The following is a 20,290-nucleotide window of genomic DNA, read 5'->3' on the forward strand; positions in this document are numbered from 1 at the left end:
GTTGCCTCAATGAAGGGGAGGCTTATTAGGCAGATAACAAGAAGGGGGGGTGTTGGGTAAACATCCTTGAACAGGTACAAAGACTCTGTGAAATACCCCATCGCAAGACATCCTGTCTGCTACTTCACTCCCCCCCACCCAAACATTAGCACAACGCGTGAGCACCAAAGAGAGGAAGCAGCCCCCCCCCCCCTTTGGACTGCATAGCCGCAGCTGGTTCAACAAGCCCGGACAAGCTGGAACTCGGATACTAAAAAACAGCACCCCCGGAGAAGGAAAATTGTGCGCCGCTGCGGAGTCGGAACTCCCCGGCCGCCCAGCGCTGTTTTGCTTCTGCTTGCTTACTTAATTAATTAATAAATTCTGTGATTAATAACATTTATTAACAGACCGACTTCGTATGCGAGTCTGTTCATAACACGCTCCACCACAGCACGCAACTTTCCCTTTTCAGTGTCGCCGTTTTATAGCATCCAAGTTTCGGCTTGTCAGGACTTGTTGGACCTTCTGAAGCTGTGCAGTTCGTTGTTGGGGGTCGTTGTTTTTCTTTCAATGATCATGCATTGTGCTCGTGTTCAAGGGGGAGGGTAGTGAAGCGGGAAACAGTATTTCACAGAGTCTTTGTTTTACCAAGGATGTTTATCCAACACCCCCACCCCACTATCTACTTGCTTAGTCTTCCCCCTTAACAAGGTCGTAAATTGCAAAACCTTATCTTCTCAGCAGATCCTCTGAATTCCTTTTAAAGACAATGAACAAACACCCGCTAATTTATCACAATCCCTCCTTTTTCTTTTTCTAACATATTTTGTTCATTGATGAATTTTTGAAGCACTTGTTTGCTCAATATTAAAGTTTCTGCGTCATCCTCCTCCTGTTCAAGAGATTCATATTTCGCACGCACAAGCATAAGGTGAGCTGCCTCTAATCGGTTTTTTTACAATCGCGATTATTCGATTGAATATACATGGTACAAAAGTTAGTGTTAATATGAGCAGCAACAAAGGTCCTGCTATAGTTGATAGCAGTGTAGTGAGCCAAAGTGAGTAATTAAACCAGGATTCATACCAGTTCTGGTGGGCTTCATTTTCTATTTTTCGTTTTTCTAACCCTTCTCTCAATTTAGTCATTGTATCCCTTACTACTCCAGTATGATCTGCATATACACAACACTCCTCTCGTAGGGCTGCACACAATCCTCCTTGTTGTAGAAAAATCACATCTAATCCCCTACGATTTTGTCGTACAGATTTCTCTAAAGCTGATACAGATTGCTCGATACGGGCCAAATCCTCATCTACAGCAATGCGTAGAGAGGTAAATTCTTGGCTTTGTTTTACCAGAGAGGTAATTTCAGTTCCGGCTCCTGCAGCCCCCAGAATCATCAGAGTGGCTAAAGTGACAGCCGTAATAGGCTCTCTCTTCCTTAAGTGTTTTTTTTTTGCCATAGCATGTTGGATGTACATATACTCCTCAGAATGGTAAAGAATCCTAGGTATAATTACTACCTGTACACAAAAATCATGAGACGAGTTGAACAATTTCAAAGATAAGCATGGAGTTACCCCCAGAGACGAACATACCCATCTGGTGTTATCTGCTGGTATTAACCATTTTTCTTTGTCTAATTGTGTAACATTTTCTGTAATATTGCATAGATGGAACTTCTTACTGTGAGAAACACTCCGTAGCCAACAACCCAGGCCCAGGCGGGGATCTCAGTGAAGTAGCAATCCATTCGCGATTGCAATGGCGGGCGCCCCACAAGCAGGAGAGCGCACCTACCAGCTCCAAAAACACAGTTTATATACTTTTTGATGACAGGACCCTCCCCTGTTTCCCCACTGGAGTGGGTAATCCAGGTTCACAATCTATCTGATGCTTCACAGACAATGCCTGGCCTTCAGTTGCCGGCCTGTTTTTGAGATGGTAATGTTTTCTCCCCTTATCTGGCTTGACTTAACATAGTGATTTTCACCTGATCGCTCTAAGGAGTCTGGTTGTCTGCATTTTAGGAGGTCACCTGCTGAGCTTTCTTATCACTGTAAGCATATCTCAATACCACATTCCTTCCTTCTAAACAATGTAACACTGCAAAAACAACATTTCTATTCCCACATCACCAGGGACCGTGCCTACGCATCTGCCATTCCCAGTTACTTCCGTTAACGTTATTCCTACATCCCTTCCCCAATTGCATTGTGGGGGATCGGTTTCGTTTGAACGGGTGGTCTCTCCCAGATCCCCGATGGCGTCGTAATATGAGGGCCTTATATCAAGACATAACCAGCAAGGTCTAGGCACGTCTGGATTTGGTTGATTCAACAACTGATAACTAGCATTCATGATTCTCCATATGTTATTCCCGGTCACCCCTTCATTTCTAATCCCGTACTCCGGGTTTACTGATTTATTAGCAACCTCCAGTGGTTTAGGGCTATTAGGAGTTAGCATTCTAAAAGCTTGTGTAGGCTGAATCCTCAAAACACTCCCCGACAGTTTCTGATTTGGTCCCACCCGTTGGGGACTCTTAGTCTCTTCCTTCTTTATATAGATGATGCCTCCCCTATCAGTCCCCCAGCAGTAGTTATCTGCTGAACAACATGGTGATCTTCCCATCTAATCAGGCTCCATTTAAAAGGTTTGTGAGGGTGCGCAGACCCAGGAACAGTGTAAACAATCGTACCCATTACTATGTATCGCAAAAAAAAAAAAAAAAAATGGCTAGGGCCCATTTTCCAGAGTTCTTTACCTGGCCACGTAATTCCCCACCGTTTCACTCTCTGCCTCGCTTGTCAGTTCGGTTGCAGCGAACTACAAGGTGCAGGTTCTTCTCGGCAGCAGCAGTGTTCTTCAGGGGAGTTTCTCAGGTAACCGCGACCTTTTTCTGATCAAACAGGGTCCCCTCTCCTCCTTTTTTTTTTTACGATACATAGACAGTTAGACCATACTTATCGAGTTCGTTTCAACGTGAGCTTTAAGTCATCAGGGCCTGCGACCGCTTCCCATTCGCTTTTCTGGATCGGTCCTTTCACGCGACTGGCATGCGTTCACCCCTTCTCAGCCGTCCGGATAGCCGTCTCTGTGATAAGTAAAACAACATAGGGGCCTCCCCACCGTGGTGTTAAAGACGTTTCTTTCCATGTCTTAATTAGAACCCTATCTCCAGGTTGTATCCTATGGATTGCTAAATCTAGCCACCAAGCCTTTCGCTTGCAACTCCCTCCGTCGGTTCATAAGCTGTATTAAATAAGGTTTTAATTGGATATCCTGTACCTGGGGGTGATCAGATGGCATCTCTAAATCATAAGGCATACCATACAGCCTTTCAAAAGGTGAGATTCCGACATCGGCTCGGGGCTATGTCCGGATATTCAATAGTGCAAGCGGTAAACATTTCACCCAGGAGGTTTTTGTCTCTATCATAAGCTTTGTTAGTTGCTTTTTAATTCCACCATTCATTCGTTCTACCTTTCCCGAACTCTGAGGATGCCAGGGAGTGTGATATTCCCATTTAATTCCCAGAGCCTTCATCGTGTCTCGGGATACCTTTGACACAAAGTGTGGGCCTCGATCAGAGTCAATTGCTTCTATTACCCCGTATCTGGGTATGATGCTTTCTAATAATATCTTTACCACGGTTTGAGCTGTGGCCCTTGCCGTAGGGAATGCTTCAACAAAGTTTGTGAGGTGGTCTACAATAACTAACAAGTATCTATATCGCCCCGTTTTTGGAAGTTCAGTAAAATCTAATTGAATCTTTGCAAAAGGTCGATGTGCCAATTCTCGTCCTCCTCCCGGGACCCTTTTTCTCATGTGTTGAGCATTTACCCTCCGACAAGTTATGCAATCATTTACGATCCTATTTGCTATTATATAAATCCCTATAATCATATAATATGTGGCAAATTGATCCACCAACGCCTGAGTACCCCAGTGCATCTGTTCATGAAATCTCCGTAGCACCCTCATAGCTACTGATTTTGGTAACACTTCCCGTCCATCAGGCAGTACCCATTTCCCTTTATTGTTTTTTTTTTTTGTTTTTTGTTTGTTTGTTTGTTTGTTTTTTTGTTTTGAACCCCCATTTGTGTCATCTTGTCTTCTTCTGTAATAGTGAAACAGAGTAAGGGGAGGGGAATGGGTCCATTCGACCACAGGGAGTTAGTCGGCCCGCACTTGTAGCAGTTTTTATAAGGCGGGCTTTCTTCCTCAGAACAATTGCATTCAATCCCATCAACTCCCCATTCACTCCAGCAATCATAACATGGAAATTCCTTTAAGTCTTTCCCACAGTATTAAGTATTATATTAAGCATTATTATATATTATTATATTATTATTATATTAATTACTATATCTTAAGTATAAGTATTAAGTATTTCCCACAGTCTGGGTAATCTTCCCTCGTTCTTCTAATTCTTATACTCATTAATGCTGCCCTTTTTGCCTCCTGATCTGCTAGATTATTACCCCTAACCTGAGGGGTGAGGCCTTTTTTATGCCCTTTTATATGTACTACGGCAATTTCTTTGGGCTCTCTGATAGCTTGTAAAACCTGGGTAATCAATTCCTGATGTATTAAACCCTTTCCTTGTGAATTGATGAGCCCCCTTTCTTCCCATATTTTACCAAATGTATGTACTACCCCATAAGCATATTTTGAATCTGTATATATTGTACCACTTTTATTTTTCAACAATTTTAGGGCCCGCAATATGGCATATAGCTCGCAAGCTTGGGCGGACCAGCTAGGACTCAAAGGTCCAGATTCCACTATCTCAAATGTTTTCCCGTTTACTAACGCGTATCCTGATTTTTGCTTTCCCTCGACTACTCTCGAGGAACCATCCACATATATCTGTTCACCGATGGGTAATTCCACCTCCTCTAGATCAGGTCTCAATTTCGTTTGCTCTTCTATATTTCGGAGGCAATCGTGTCCTAAGGACTCATTTGGTTCCCCATAAAGAAATTGAGCAGGGTTCTGTAGGGAGGTTGTTCCTAATGTTAATTTTGGAGAGGAAATCAAAATTCCTTCATATTTTAATAATCTGGCGTCAGTGATCCATTTCTCTGCCTTCTGTTGCAGTACCCCGCATATATTGTGTAGAGATATTACTTTGATTTCCCCCCCAAAAGTGATCTTCTGTGCTTCTTCCGCTAACAAGGCAGCAGCTACCACTACCTGCAAACAGTTTGGCCAACCCCGGCTAACCGGATCCAATAATTTAGACAAATAGGCCACAGGTTTGTTTTTTTTTTTTTTTTAACTCCTTGCCCATTCTTGGGCCAGCACTCCGTATGCCGTGCTTGCTGCGCTGTTCACAAAAAAAACAAAACAAAACAAAACAGCCTCCTTAAATCTGGTAAGCTTAACACTGGGGGGGGGCGTACTAGTTCCTCCTTTAACTTGTTCAGTCGTTCCTCATCTTCTTTTGTCCATTTGAGTAATCCATCCTTATTCAGCTTGTTATATAAAAATTTAACCTTTCCACTATAATCTTCTATCCACTGTCTACAGTATCCGGTCAACCCTAACAGTTGCCGTACCTGCCTTTTAGTTCGCGGGGACGCTAAAGCCAATATTCCACTGATTCTGCCTGGGTCTAACTTCTTAGTCCCCTTACTTAACTGGTGACCCAGGTACTTTATCTCTTGCTCCACAATTTGTAATTTTGCCCCTCCTTTTTCTTTTAAAGGGTACAGAGGGTACAGATTAACTCGATTCTCTGAGCCAATCCAAAGGCTCGCATATTCGCTCCCCTCTAAACAAAAAGGTTCCTTTGTATTTACATAAATGTTTAAGGCTTGGCAAACCCAGTCTTCAAACGACCCAAATATGGGCCAATAATTTGCCTACCTCCCCAAACTTCAACACAATAATGAATCATTTTTACTTTATCCTTTCCCCGCCTAAAAGGGGAATCACTCCAATTCTTAATCATTAACCCCAGTGGACTATCTGGGGGAATAGGGGGCAACCTAGCACTAGGCATTACCCCACCCATGGGACCAGAAGGCTTACTCTTCTTCTGTCCCATCTTCCGGAGTGCCTTCACACACACACACAGCCGCTTCCCCCTGGTCGTGGCCCAGTCCCTCGCGGGATGTGGGAACCGCACTACTGAGGGGTCCGCACTCACTTCGTCCGCAATTGGACGTCTCACACAGACGCACTCCGGGATCACCAACCCCAACCGAACGGATCACCGGCCTATACTTACCCACCCCGTGGGTCTTCGTTCGGTCTTCGTGCACAAAGATTGCTTGGGGTTACCGGTTTTATTTGCTTGTGCCTAATTTTGGGTTCGTCGGTGAAGGGCTCGAGCGGGATTTCCCGTTCCCGGGGCCGCCAGAATCGGCGGGGCGCCTCCCCTAGAGGGATTCCCAGTCAATCCGTCTTCATCCGAGTCACGGCACCAAATTTGTTATAAGTGAGACCATACAAATTTCTTGGTCTATCAGAAATATTTTATTAATTAAGTAAGCAGGCACAAGCAAAACAGCGCTGGGCGGCTGGGGAGTCTCCGCTCCACCACAGCACGCAACTTTCCCTTTTCAGTGTCGCCGTTTTATAGCATCCAAGTTTCGGCTTGTCAGGACTTGTTGGACCTTCTGAAGCTGTGCAGTTCGTTGTTGGGGGTCGTTGTTTTTCTTTCAATGATCATGCATTGTGCTCGTGTTCAAGGGGGAGGGTAGTGAAGCGGGAAACAGTATTTCACAGAGTCTTTGTTTTACCAAGGATGTTTATCCAACACCCCCACCCCACTATCTACTTGCTTAGTCTTCCCCCTTAACAAGGTCGTAAATTGCAAAACCTTATCTTCTCAGCAGATCCTCTGAATTCCTTTTAAAGACAATGAACAAACACCCGCTAATTTATCACAGGGAGTATGTGATGTTGCCATAACAGTACATATAGGCACGCAGAAGCCAATCATAGAATCGTAAAATCATAGAATCATTTAGGTTGGAAAAGACCTCTAAGAAAGTCTCCCCCATCCCACTGGGTGTGTGTGTGAGTGAATGGCTGTGTGGTGCTTAGATGCCTGCCAGATTAAACCAGAACAAAAGACCATTTACAGTCTACATTAAAAAAATAAAGAAATTAACAGTCAGGTTCACTATATCTGTAAATAGTACTATAGCTTTAAATTGCCTTTTCTTAATGACATTAGAACATGTGCGAGGAAAAAGAAGGATCACTTGTTTTGTACATATATATGTATATAATAATAGTAATAATAATTAATATTACTATTATTATCCCTGATTTGCACAAATCAGACTCTATAACTTCGGAATAGTTATGAAGCAGGCATGTTTATTCGGCGCTGCGCACACGCGCCGGGCACAAGGGGGATAACTCCACCTAGCTTGCGCACCAAGGGTTACTGGCAGTGTGCTTATATTAGTGGGATAAATACATATTCATTTCATCTCCCATAAATCTCTTGCATATTCATCAGGTCTCCGAAGAATCATTTACGTAGGTTCCCGCCCCTATTCGCATGCGTACTGGAGTCCTTGGGTGGTCGTCCGGCGTACTCTGGTGGTCTTTTGATGAAGGCCAGAAGTCTTCCTCGCTGCTAATCTTCTGGCCTTTCCTGTCTTTGACAGACTTCAGCAGTCAAGCCAGTTCTTGATGGTTCCATTATCTAAGCATACAGTCTTTTACTCCCTTATCTTTGGGGTCGTTAACACACAATTGTGCTAGCTAAGACCTAGGAATCAACATCCTTTATCTTGTTCCCTGTCTCGAGTCCCCCCTTTTCTTTATCCTAAGCAAATTCTTTTGCTTATAGCACTCCTTGATTCAAAGTTTTCATAAAATTCTTACCAGTTTCTACATGGTGCTTGATTCGGTTACACTTACAGGTTTCATAATCATCTAGTCCTTTCATACAGCACCAAAATGCACACTGTACTAATACACAGGTTAAGAATACTAGTAAAAGCAAGATCAGTATTCCTATAAACAATTGCTTAAGCCAAGAAAAGTTGGGTAACCAAGAGGTCAGTTTGTTCCATAATTCTCGAAAAACCCACAAGGTGTCATCTTGAACTACCTCATGTAAGATCTTGGTCTTTTCCAAAATTTTTTTTTTTTTTTTGAGATCAGTCTCAATTTGTCTTGCCTCATTTACATACATTGTTTCGATACCTGTCTGACAATGGCATACAAATTAGGTCCTATCCATATTCTACTTAAAAACTGTTATAATATTTCAGCTCCCCAGCATGCTTTATTATGTTCTCCAATTACCATCTAATATAATATGGTATCACAATTCTCCCATCATTTATTTGTGTTAAACCTGTAGGTAACACTTTCCGTTTACATCTTCAATTAATTGCTTATCATCTTAGAACATTCTACTTCATTTTCTAAGGCTTTTGTTAATGCCTGTTTTCTGTTCCTGGTACTAGTGCCAAAAGTTTACTCTCAGATGCCCGTTCTGCCACCCCTTTGGCTTCTGCGTCAGCCAATCTATTTCCTCTTCCAATATCAGTATCCTCTGTCTGATGTCCTTTACAATGCATAATGGCAATTTCAGAAGGCAGATATACCGCTTGGAATTGATTTCCCTTGTGATGATAGGAGTCCTCTCTCCTTCCAAATTGCCCCGTGTGCATGCACCACACCAAAAGCATATTTTCAGTCTGTCCAAATGTTAACTCTTTTCCCTTTTGCCAGCTCAAGAGCTCTTATCAAGGCGATGATTTCTGCTTTTTGGGCTGGTGTTCCAAGGGAAAGAAGCTTTGCCTCAATTACCTTATTAAGTGTTGTTACTGCATACCCTGTGTGAGAAACACTCCGTAGCCAATAACTTAGGCTCAGGCGAGGATCTCAGTGAAGTAGTAATTTATTCGCGATTGCAATGGCGGACATCCCACAAGCAGGAGCGCACCTACTAGTCACACGGTACAGTTTATATACTTTCTTTCCTTGACGACCGGGACCCTCCCCTGTTTCCCCATTGACTGGGTAATCCAGGTTCACAACCTATCCGATGCTTCACAGACAATGCCTGGCCTTCAGTTGCCGGCCTGTTAAATTTCAGATTTCTTCTGACTTTTTTACTGTTTGAAGTGGTAATGTTTCTTCCCTTATCTGACTTGACTTGACACCGTGATTTTCACCTAATTGCTCTAAGGAGTCCGGTTGTCTGCATTTTACAAGGTTTTCTGTTAAGCTTTCTTATCACTGCAAGCATATCTCAGTACCACATTCCTTCCCTCTAAACAATGCAACTCTGCAAAAACAACATTTTTATTCCCACAATTCCCCCCTTTTCTTCTTTATAAATTGTTGATTTTTGCAAAACTTTTCTCTAAGGTGTAATTTGGTAGATATCTTCCTCTTCTTCACTTTCTTTGCTTTCCATCTCCTCTAATATCATCACCTTATCTGAGTAAGGTGGTGGCTTTGTGGTCATTTGTTTCAATAGTGCAGTTTCAATTAACCGCTGGACTAGTCCTCTTACACAGGGGATAATGCAACAACCAATGGCTGTCAAAACTCCCGCTACTACGATCAAGGATGCAAATATGGACACTACCATCCCTTTCCATTTACCAAACCAAGATTCCAAACATCCTGTGATGGAAGTGCCTGTCCCTAATTATTCTGCCAATTCACTGGCAAGGGTGGTAAGCCCTTGCAATGCTCTAGTTACTGTGCCATCCGGGGCAGTATTGTTAGGGATAAAAGTACAACAATGGTTGCTCAGTATCACACACACACACCTCCTTTCTCCGCAAACATCATATCTGATGCTAAATTGTTTTCCCAAGCCATTTTGCTGGTGGCATCTAGTTGCTCAGCAATTCCTCTTATCGCATCCCTTGTATAATTTATGAATATCTGCTGATTATAATAAATATTCTTATTGATTGTTACCCACCAGAACAGTGACTCAAACCCTGCAGCAATTTGATTCCTGGCTTTCTGTTCATCGGGAACTCCTCTAGGCACCCCAATAGAATCTATGTAGACTCTATCATCAAATTATATTCCTAAGCTTCTTTTACTTCTTCTGGGTATTTGTGATGTTTCTCTTTCAAATGCCAGGGCGAAGGGTATAGCTAATTGAACAAGTGCACAAGCGCCTCCCCAATTAGATGGTAGGGTGGACCGTAAGATCTGCCCTCCACAGTACCACCAGAGATCTGCCCTGGGGATCTCAAGTCTTGAGCAGTTTCCCATCAAGTCCTTGGTAGCATTCAAGGTCCTCGTGCACAAGGCAAATTCTCCCAGATGCCGGGTAGCACTCACACCCTGCCGTGAGAGGCAAGCTGTATGGTTACCTATAGCTGTAGAGAATGCAGGGGGAACCCTGATATTGCTGTCACACAAGGAAGGGAACAGCAAAGAGAGAGACTTACAGGCCTCATTTCCCCAGGCAGTCTTTTCTTGGTACAATGCAATCATACATCGCATCCCCTGGGAATCCCTGGTCCACCCCAATGGGAAGGGCACTATCTGGGCAATCGGTCGTCCCCAGGCACAAGCATAGCAATTGCTATGGTTGAGACTCTGGACAGTATATTTGACCCATTCTATCCAGGCATTCACATCCCCATACCCTGTTTCAATCTCAAATGTTTGAACTGCCGCATTTCAAAGAGGGCCTCCTGTTTTCTCTCCTGTTTTCTCCTTGAGTTTCTCCCTTTCTCTGATGGCAATAAAGGATCGTTTCCATACAGCTATTCTAAGTCTGGCTGTTGGGTCCCTCCCAGTTATTTGTTCTCTCTGCTCAATTGTCGTTGGGCATTTAAATCTCCACAAGCTAACACCTCACAAGCATCAAACATGACAGATTGCGGTACATAACCCTCTGTCACATTCACCCATATTTTGATGGGGTATCCTGTCTTACTATTATCTGGCCATGCCTTTTCCAAGTTGCCAATTGACCAAGGCCTTCTCTGAGGCCTACAATCACTAGAAACAAAATTAATAGTTGATTTTTCCCTGTCATTATTTTTAAACCTTAGGTTTCCAAATAATTATCAATACAAAGAATAAGATATATGTACGCTACTACTAGAACAAAAACCCCTTGGGAGCACTTTGATTCGCTATAGGCCAGTCCTTTCTCTCAATCGCAAGTCACACTCATTAGTTACCTGTGAAAATAAAAGGTTAGTTTACAATTGTAAGCTTTTATCCCGCTCAGAGTCCACTATGAGATTTTTCTCTTCGATTTCAACTTCCAACAAGTCTTCTGTAGGAACAGCTTCCCAGGTACTAGGGCCGACGGATGCCTTCACTCGAGTATAGTGAGTCCAACCTTTTTCCGCAGTTCCTATGGCTGTTTCAGTGGTTAGTACTACTTGGAATAGTCCTTCCCATTCAGGACGGAGTTTTGATTCTTTCCAGGTCCTAATCAGGACCCAGTTTCCTGGTTCATGGTGGTGAATGGGGAATTCCAAAGGTGGGGTTTGAGCCAACAACCCACGGGTCCTGAGAGATGACAAAGAAGAGGACAACCCCAGAATACAGTTCTTAAGAAAACTCTCTCTTGTTTCGAATTGTGGTATCTCATCCCTTCTGCCCAGATAGGGCAATCCAAACAGCATCTCATATGGTGAAATTCCTATATCCTTTCTTGGTGCTGTTTGAACCTGCAGGAGTGCTAAAGGTAAGCATTTTACCCAAGGAAGTTGGGTTTCTAACACTCATTTAGTTAATTGCTTCTTTAATGTCTGGTTCATTCGCTTTGCCTTCCCAGAAGAGGAGGGGTGCCAGGGGGTGTGAAAATCCCACTCAGTCTCTAAGGCCTGCATTAACCCTTGCAGTACTTGTGAAGTGAAATGACTTCCTTGATCTGAATCAATGTTTTCAGCTCTGCCATATCTAGGGACTATTTGCTCCAGTGATACCTTAGTCACCGCGTTCGCAGTGGCAGACACCGAGGGGAAAGCTTACACCCATCCAGTCACGTGGTCAACTAGGACAAACAAGTACTTAAGTCTCCCTGCTTTAGGTAACTCAGTAAAGTCTACCTGTATACTTTGGAAAGGTCAAATCCCTGGCTCCCGTCCCCCTCTAGGTGGGTTACGGATGACCTTTTTATTTGCATTTTGACATATGGTACATCCTCTGCATATTTGCTTCACTAAAGTGTATATTCCTACACAGACATACTTTCTTAGCACAACATCACACATTGCTTGCACCTCCCGATGACTATCTTGATGTAAAACAGTTAATATTTGCCTCACTGGTGCTTTATTCAGCATTTCTCTCTCATCAGGGAGTATCCATTTTCCCTCAGACTTCGTGGCTCCTGATTCCTTAAAAAAATCTTTCTCTTAAAACTTTTTAGTTCTTTCTTAGTTTTCAGCAATTCCCTGAATCCTCTCTGGATTTATTCTCCGTTTTCCCTCAGACCCTAGGTGCCCTTAATATTTGACTTCTCTTTCTACATGTTGTTATAAATTAGTTTTGGTAGAAATCATTCCCGACACATCATGGGTAAGGTAGATCGAATTTCTATTTATTTGAGCAATTCAGCAAGCAGCGATAAGTAAAACAGTGCTGGGCGGCCGGGCAGTCTCCTGCTCCGCCAACGGCGCGCACCTAAGCCCACCAGAGTCTCGATTTATAGCCTAGTAGTTCCGGGTTTAGTGGCACCTCCTGGTGTCTTCTTACGACTGCGAGGCCTGTTGCTAGGGGGTCTTCGTCAGTCCTCTGGTGGTCGTGGGGATGAAGATCGTCGTCTTCCTCTGCGTTGGGGTCGTGACTTTGCTGCGGTATCTGTGTTCCCATGCAAGGAGGAATGCCATTTTGCCCTTTTTTGGAGCTGGTTTCAACTGCAAGTGTTAACTTAACAGGAAATTCCTATACTTGTTTTTTTCCTTCAACAGGATATTGGTGGTATAAGCAGTTAACCGTTGAAACCTCCCATCAGCAATATTTAATGAACAAACAAGGCTTTACCCATTACAATCCCCCCTTTTTCTCTGTATCATTTTGTTCATTAAATCTATTTAGTTCTAATTGACTCAGGATTAATGTTTCCTCTAGTATGGGTCTATCATTTATCGATTCGTACTTTGTCCTCATAAGCATCAGGTGGGCAGCCTCCAATCTACCTTTAACAATAGCTATGACTTTGTTAAGGATACAAGGACCAAACGTTAGTCCTAGGGTTAATAAAATCAGTGGGCCAGCTATTGTTGACAACAGAGTGGTGAGCCACGGCGAGTGATTATACCAGGACTCGTACCAGCTTTGCTGGGCCTCCCGCTCTCTTTTTCTCCTTTCCAATCCTTCTCTAAGTTTGGTCATGGTATCCCTCACAATTCCAGTATGATCAGCATATACACAGCATTCCTCCCTGAGAGCGGCGCACAATCCCCCTTGTTGTAAATACAATAAATCTAGTCCTCTGCGATTCTGTAATACCCCTTCAGATAACGACCTTATAGATTTTTCTAAAGCACTGATAGATTTCTCAATTCTGGCTAAATCTTCATCCACAGCTGGTCTTAGAGAGGTGAACTCTCTTCCTTGTTTGATTAGAGAAGCAACTCCTGTGCCTACCCCTGCACCCCCCCCCCCCCAAAAACCATTAGGGTAGCCACTGTCAGTGTGGAAATTGGTTCCCGTTTTGTCAAATGGTGTTCTTGATAGATCTGATTGTCATACATAAAATTCTCTGGGTGGTAGAGTATCTTTGGGATGATTATTACTTGAACACAGAATTCTACAGACCCATTGAACAAGTCCAGGGATAAACAAGGGGTAACTCCTATCTTTGAGCATATCCACCTAGCATCCTTCGCTGGTAATAACCATTCCGCCGGTTTCTTTATATTTCCGATGTTAGTTTGATTTGCACACAAGTGCATTTTATCGGGTGGGACTTGTCCCACGCATCTCCCCTTCCCAGTCACTTGGGTCAGCGTTATGCCCTGACCCTCTTTCCCCCACGTACATTGTGAGGGATTGGATCCATTTACCCGTCGGGCCTTCTCATTGACCCCCACAGCTTTGTAAAAGGGCAGCCTTACCCCATAACAGAGCCAGCACCGCTCAGTCAGGTGAGGGTTGGTAGCATTTAATGGCTGGTAGCTTACTTGCATCAGTTTCCACAGGGCCCCTTCCTGGGTTCGAGCTGGGGCAGAGGTAGAAACCTATTTGGTTCAGACATGGGCTTATGGGTGCCAGTTGACAAAGGGATGTGAGAAAACTTGGTGCACCCGCCGTAGTTACTTGGTTAATGATAACTTGGTCCTCCCACCTAATTAAACTCCACTTAAAGGGCTGGTGCGAATATCCCTGGTCGGCCCCAGCCGGACAGGGGATAGTCAATAGGAGAGGTAGCGCCAACATACACCAGAAGGGCAACGTCCTTTTATAATTCTGGGGAGGCGGCTTCAAGTTATGGTGGGTACTAGGGCGGTTTATTCGGCCGGACTCCATCATCTCAAATAGGGGTGGGTACCAAATAACTCTCCCCACTGTTGTACCCCTCTGCCTCGCCCGCCTACTTGGTTGCCTCAAGCAGTGGGGTTCACTTTCTTCATGGCAGCAAGGGTAATCTTCAGGGGCCTAGGTACCGATTTCCCTGTTCCAGCCACTCCCAGTCCCAGTTACTCACTCCTCCTTAGGCGTGTTACCCTTCTGATGTATGGGTCTGGGTACATTAAAGAATTTCCCTTCCCCTACTTCCCAGTTTCGTTTACAATGAACCTATTATTCCTTAGAGAGGGTTACCGATCATACGATTACGAATTCACTCATCAGTACCTTTTCGCATGGTCAGCCTCAAGTCTCCAGGTCGGCTGACCACTCTCCACCGTTCCTCTGGTATTGGTCCTTTAACTCGGCTAGCGTGAGTCCATCCTTTCTCGGCTGTCCAGACAGCTGTGTCTGTGATAAGTAGAACAAGGTAGGGTCCTTCCCAACGAGGAGTTAAAGAGGTCTCTTTCCAGGATTTTATCAGAACCTGGTCTCCTAGTTTGATCCTGTGTATGGCCATCTCTAGAGGGGGGGGCATTGTACTACTCACTTTGCTGCAGGATCCCCCTTATATTGTGAGGTGACAATGCCCTCAGTTCGCCCCCAAAGGTGATTTTATGCGTTTCTTCCACCAAGACCGCAGCCGCGACCACTGCCTGGAGACAGGTGGGCCATCCCCTACTCACAGGGTCCAAAAGTTTAGAAAGATATCCCATGGGTTTCTTTTTCCCTGCCCAGTCTTGAGTTAAGACCCCGAACGCTGTCCCCTCCTTTATGTTGATAAATAGATAAAAGGGTCTCTTCACATCAGGTAAATTTAACACAGGAGCGTTCACTAAATCCATTTTTAAGTCTATCAGGCTTTGCTCATCGCTTTGGCTCCATTTCATTAATCCTTCCCCAACCAGTTTCTGATACAAAAACTTCACTTTGCTACTATAATTTTCAATCCATTGTCGACAGTATCCTAACAACTCCAGCAGCTGCCTAACTAACTTGTCTTTTGCTTTTTGGCGCTTGTAGTGACAAAATCCCATTTACTCGTTCGGGGTCTAGTTTCTTAGTGCCCTTACTTAGCCAGTGTCCTAAATATTTCACCTCTTCCTCCGTAAACTGTAATTTTGACTTTGAGACTTTTAGTCCCTTTAAGCTCAAGAAGTTTAGTAGCTTGATACTTTCTGTTCTGACTGCCTCCTGACTCTCTCCTGCTAACAGCAAATCATCCACATATTGGACTAAGGTTACTTCAGGATTTGGTTCATAGTTCTCTAATACTTGTTCTAATGCCTGACCGAATAGATTTGGTGATTCCGTGTGTCCTGGTTCCAGTTAGGACAGAGTTAAGTAAGGGTTCCGCTGGGCTTTTGGCATAGCTGCTTTGGAGACAGAGGACATTAAAGAGTTGTCTACCTTGCCTGGTCTCTCAGAGGACCCTTCTGTTGTGGGGTTGCTGAGGGTTGAAGAACAGCAAGTGCCGATCGCTACCACAACTGTGCACCGGCGGCAATATCGCACCAACCGAGACTCCCTGAGTCCCATCCATAAGCTAATTCGTCAACTGGAGAGCCAAGGAGTGATCAGCAAGACTCATTCACCTTTTAATAGTCCCATATGGCCAGTGCGAAAGTCTAATGGTGAGTGGAGACTAACAGTGGACTATCGTGGCCTGAACGAAGTCACGCCACCACTGAGTGCTGCAGTGCCGGACATGCTAGAACTCCAGTATGAACTGGAATCAAAGGCAGCCAAGTGGTATGCCACAATTGATATCGCTAATGCATTTTTCTCCATCCCTCTAGCAGCACAGTGCAGGCCACAGTTTGCTTTCACTTGGAGGGGAGTCCAATATACTTGGAATCGGCTGCCCCAGGGGTGGAAACACAGCCCTACCATTTGCCATGGACTGATCCAGTCTGCGCTGGAGCAGGGGGAAGCTCCTGAACACCTGCAGTACATCGATGACATCATTGTGTGGGGTGACACTGCAGAAGAAGTTTTCGAGAAAGGGAAGAAAATAGTCCAAATCCTTCTGAAGGCCGGTTTTGCCATAAAACAGAATAAAGTTAAAGGACCTGCACGAGAGATCCAGTTTTTAGGAATTAAATGGCAAGATGGACGTCGTCAAATCCCAATGGATGTGATCAACAAGATAACAGCTATGTCTCCACCAACTAGCAAAAAAGAAACACAAACTTTCCTAGGTGTCGTGGGGTTTTGGAGAATGCATATTCCAAATTACAGTCTGATTGTAAACCCGCTCTACCAAGTAACCCGTAAGAAGAATGCTTTTGAATGGGGCCCTGAGCAACGACAAGCCTTTGAACAAATTAAGCAGGAAATAGTTCATGCAGTAGCCCTCGGGCCAGTCCGAACAGGACCAGATGTAAAGAATGTGCTCTACACCGCAGCCGGAGAGAATGGTCCCACCTGGAGCCTCTGGCAGAAAGAACCTGGGGAAACTCGAGGTCGACCCCTGGGGTTTTGGAGTCGGGGATACAGAGGATCTGAAGCCCGCTACACTCCAACTGAAAAGGAGATATTGGCAGCATATGAAGGAGTTCGATCTGCTTCGGAAGTGGTCGGTACTGAAGCGCAGCTCCTCCTGGCACCCCGACTGCCGGTACTAGGCTGGATGTTCAAAGGAAGGGTCCCCTCTACGCATCATGCAACTGATGCTACATGGAGCAAGTGAGTTGCACTGATTACTCAGCGGGCTCGAATAGGAAACCCCAGTCGCCCAGGAATCTTGGAGGTGATTATGGACTGGCCAGAAGGCAAATACTTTGGGATATCATCAGAGGAGGAGGTGGTTCGTGCTGAAGAAGCCCCCCTGTACAACAAGCTACCGGAAAATGAGAAGAAATATGCCTTGTTCACTGACGGGTCCTGTCGTATTGTGGGAAAGCATCGGAGATGGAAAGCTGCTGTATGGAGTCCTACACGACGAGTTGCAGAAGCTGCTGAGGGAGAAGGTGAATCGAGTCAGTTTGCAGAAGTAAAAGCCATTCAGCTGGCTTTAGATATTGCTGAACGAGAAAAGTGGCCAGTTCTCTATCTCTATACTGATTCATGGATGGTAGCAAATGCCCTGTGGGGGTGGTTACAGCAATGGAAGCAGAACAACTGGCAGCGCAGGGGCAAGCCCATCTGGGCTGCGGCATTGTGGCAAGATATTGCTGCCCGGGTAGAGAACCTGGTTGTAAAGGTACGCCATGTAGATGCTCATGTGCCCAAGAATCGGGCTACTGAAGAACACCAAAACAACCAGCAGGTGGATCAGGCTGCTAAGATTGAAGTGGCTCAGGTGGACCTGGACTGGCAACATAAAGGTGAATTATTTATAGCCCGATGGGCCCATGACACCTCAGGCCATCAAGGTAGAGATGCAACCTACAGATGGGCTCGTGATCGAGGGGTGGACCTGACCATGGACACTATAGCACAGGTTATTCATGATTGTGAAACATGTGCTGCAATCAAGCAAGCCAAACGGTCAAAACCTCTTTGGTATGGAGGACGATGGCTGAAATATAAATATGGAGAGGCCTGGCAGATTGATTACATCACACTCCCTCAAACCCGCAACGGCAAGCGCCACGTACTTACAATGGTGGAAGCAACCACCGGATGGCTGGAAACATATCCTGTGCCCCATGCCACCGCCCGGAACACTATCCTGGGCCTTGAAAAGCAAGTCTTATGGCGACATGGCACCCCAGAGAGAATTGAGTCAGACAACGGGACTCATTTCCGAAACAACCTTATAGACACTTGGGCCAAAGAACATGGTATTGAGTGGGTGTATCACATCCCCTATCATGCACCAGCCTCTGGAAAAGTTGAACGATACAATGGACTGTTGAAGACTACACTGAAAGCAATGGGTGCTGGGACATTCAAAAATTGGGATACACATTTGGCAAAGGCCACCTGGTTAGTGAATACTAGGGGATCTGCCAACCGAGCTGGACCTGCCCAATCAAACCTGTTACGCATTGTAGAAGGGGATAAAGTTCCTGTAGTGCACGTAAGAAACATGCTGGGTAAAACAGTCTGGGCTACTCCTGCCTCAGGAAAAGGCAAACCCATTCGTGGAATTGCTTTTGCTCAGGGACCTGGATGCACTTGGTGGGTAATGCAAAAGAATGGGGAGGTCCGGTGTGTACCTCAAGGGGATTTGATACTGGGTGAGAATAGCCCATGAGTTGAATTGTAGTATGTTAATTATTATATAATACTGTATGTCATCACTACCATGATTGCTATATATCATAGATGAAAATGGTGATTAATTAGAATGTATTGGACAGAGTGTAACCTGAGCATGACATAAATGGTATGGAATAAGGGGTGGATATCTGTCCTGGTTCCAGTTAGGACAGAGTTAAGTAGCTCATAGTAGCTGGTAGGGTGCTATGTTTTGGATTAGGATGAGAAGAGCGCTGATAACATGCTGATGTTTTAATTGTTGCAGAGCAGTGTTTACACCAGGCCAAGGACTTTTCGGCTTCTTGCTCTGTCCTGCCAGCGAGCAGGCGGGGGGTGCAGCAGGAGCTGGGAGGGGACAGACCCAGGACAGCTGACCCAAACTGGCCAAAGGGGTATTCCATACCATCTGACGTCATGCTAAACAATATATAGGGGTGGCTGGCCGGGGTGGGGGGGCCGGCTGCTCGGGAATAGGCTGGGCATCGGTCAGCAGGTGGTGAGCAATTGCATTGTGCATCACTTGTTTTCTTACACATTATTATTGTTAATACTATTACCATTATCACTATTATTATTATTATTGTTATTATTATTTTCCTGTCTTAATAAACTGTCTTTATCTCAACTCACAGGCTTCACTTTCCCGTTTCTCTCCCCCATCCCAGAGAGGGAGGGGGGAGGGTGAGCGAACGGCTGTGTGGTGTTTAGCTGCCAGCCGGGTTAAACCACAACACCGTGAATCCTTGGGGAAGCACGGTCCATCTTAATTGTTGTTTCCGATGGGTTGCAGGATCTTCCCACTTGAGGGCGAAATAATCCCTGCATTCCCCTTTTAAAGGACATGCCCAAAACACATCTTTTAGGTCTATGACACTATACCATCTCTGCGCTGGGGACAGCTGGCTTAGCAAGGTATGTGGGTTAGCTACTACAGGAAATCTGGTTATTGTTCTTTTGTTGACCTCCCTCAAGTCTTGGACTAGTCGATAAGCGCCATCAGATTTCTTGATAGGTAATATAGGAGTGTTATGAGGTGACATGCAAGGCTCCAGTAATCCCTGTTGTAGTAGCCTCTCGATTACTGGTTGCAGCCCCTCCCTGCCTTCTTGAGACATTGGGTATTGTTTTACCCTGATAGGAGTCTCGGGATTCCTGATAGTGACTTCAAAGGGACTAATATCTAAACGGCCTACTGATTCGGGAGAATACCACACCTCAGGGTTTATTTTTGCCTCGTCCTCTACAGTGAGGGTGTATAATGTAACCTCAATTCCTTTATTTTTCACCTCTAAATTAATTTTTAGCTTAACCATTGTTATAAATGACTGAGTCCCAAATAGGATTACAATCAAAGTTTACAATTTATTAAAGGAATAGAGGCAAGCAAACAGCGCTGGGTGCGCCGGGAGTCTCTGCTCCACCAGGACGCACACCTGTTACGTAAGGCGGCTGGTTTTTATGCTCCTAGGCTAATACATATTCATTACTACTTCTAGAAGAGGCAGGGTTATTATAATTGGTTTCCCGAATCCCAAGTCCTCCCAGGTGCGCCTGCTTATCAGTCTCTGTTACTTTCTCGGGGGCCGCTCGGACAGGGAGGCTC

The 20,290-nt window shown here is 44.8% G+C and overlaps 1 protein-coding gene across 1 annotated transcript in view; it reads left to right on the plus strand.

Annotated features, from left to right (window-relative positions):
* Positions 1-19,416, plus strand: part of LOC308184750 (uncharacterized protein) — a 224,008-nt gene extending 204,592 nt beyond the window's left edge. The window contains exon 2 of the mRNA XM_080572186.1: positions 17,231-19,416. Within this exon, the coding sequence (XP_080428312.1) occupies positions 17,231-18,682 (1,452 nt within the window). The 3' untranslated portion in view covers positions 18,683-19,416. The remainder of the gene's footprint in view (positions 1-17,230) is intronic.
* The last annotated feature ends 874 nt before the right edge of the window (positions 19,417-20,290 follow it).

The sequence above is a fragment of the Anser brachyrhynchus genome (genome assembly GCF_964034855.1).
Source record: "Anser brachyrhynchus genome assembly, chromosome: W".
Classification (NCBI taxonomy): Eukaryota; Metazoa; Chordata; class Aves; order Anseriformes; family Anatidae; genus Anser; species Anser brachyrhynchus.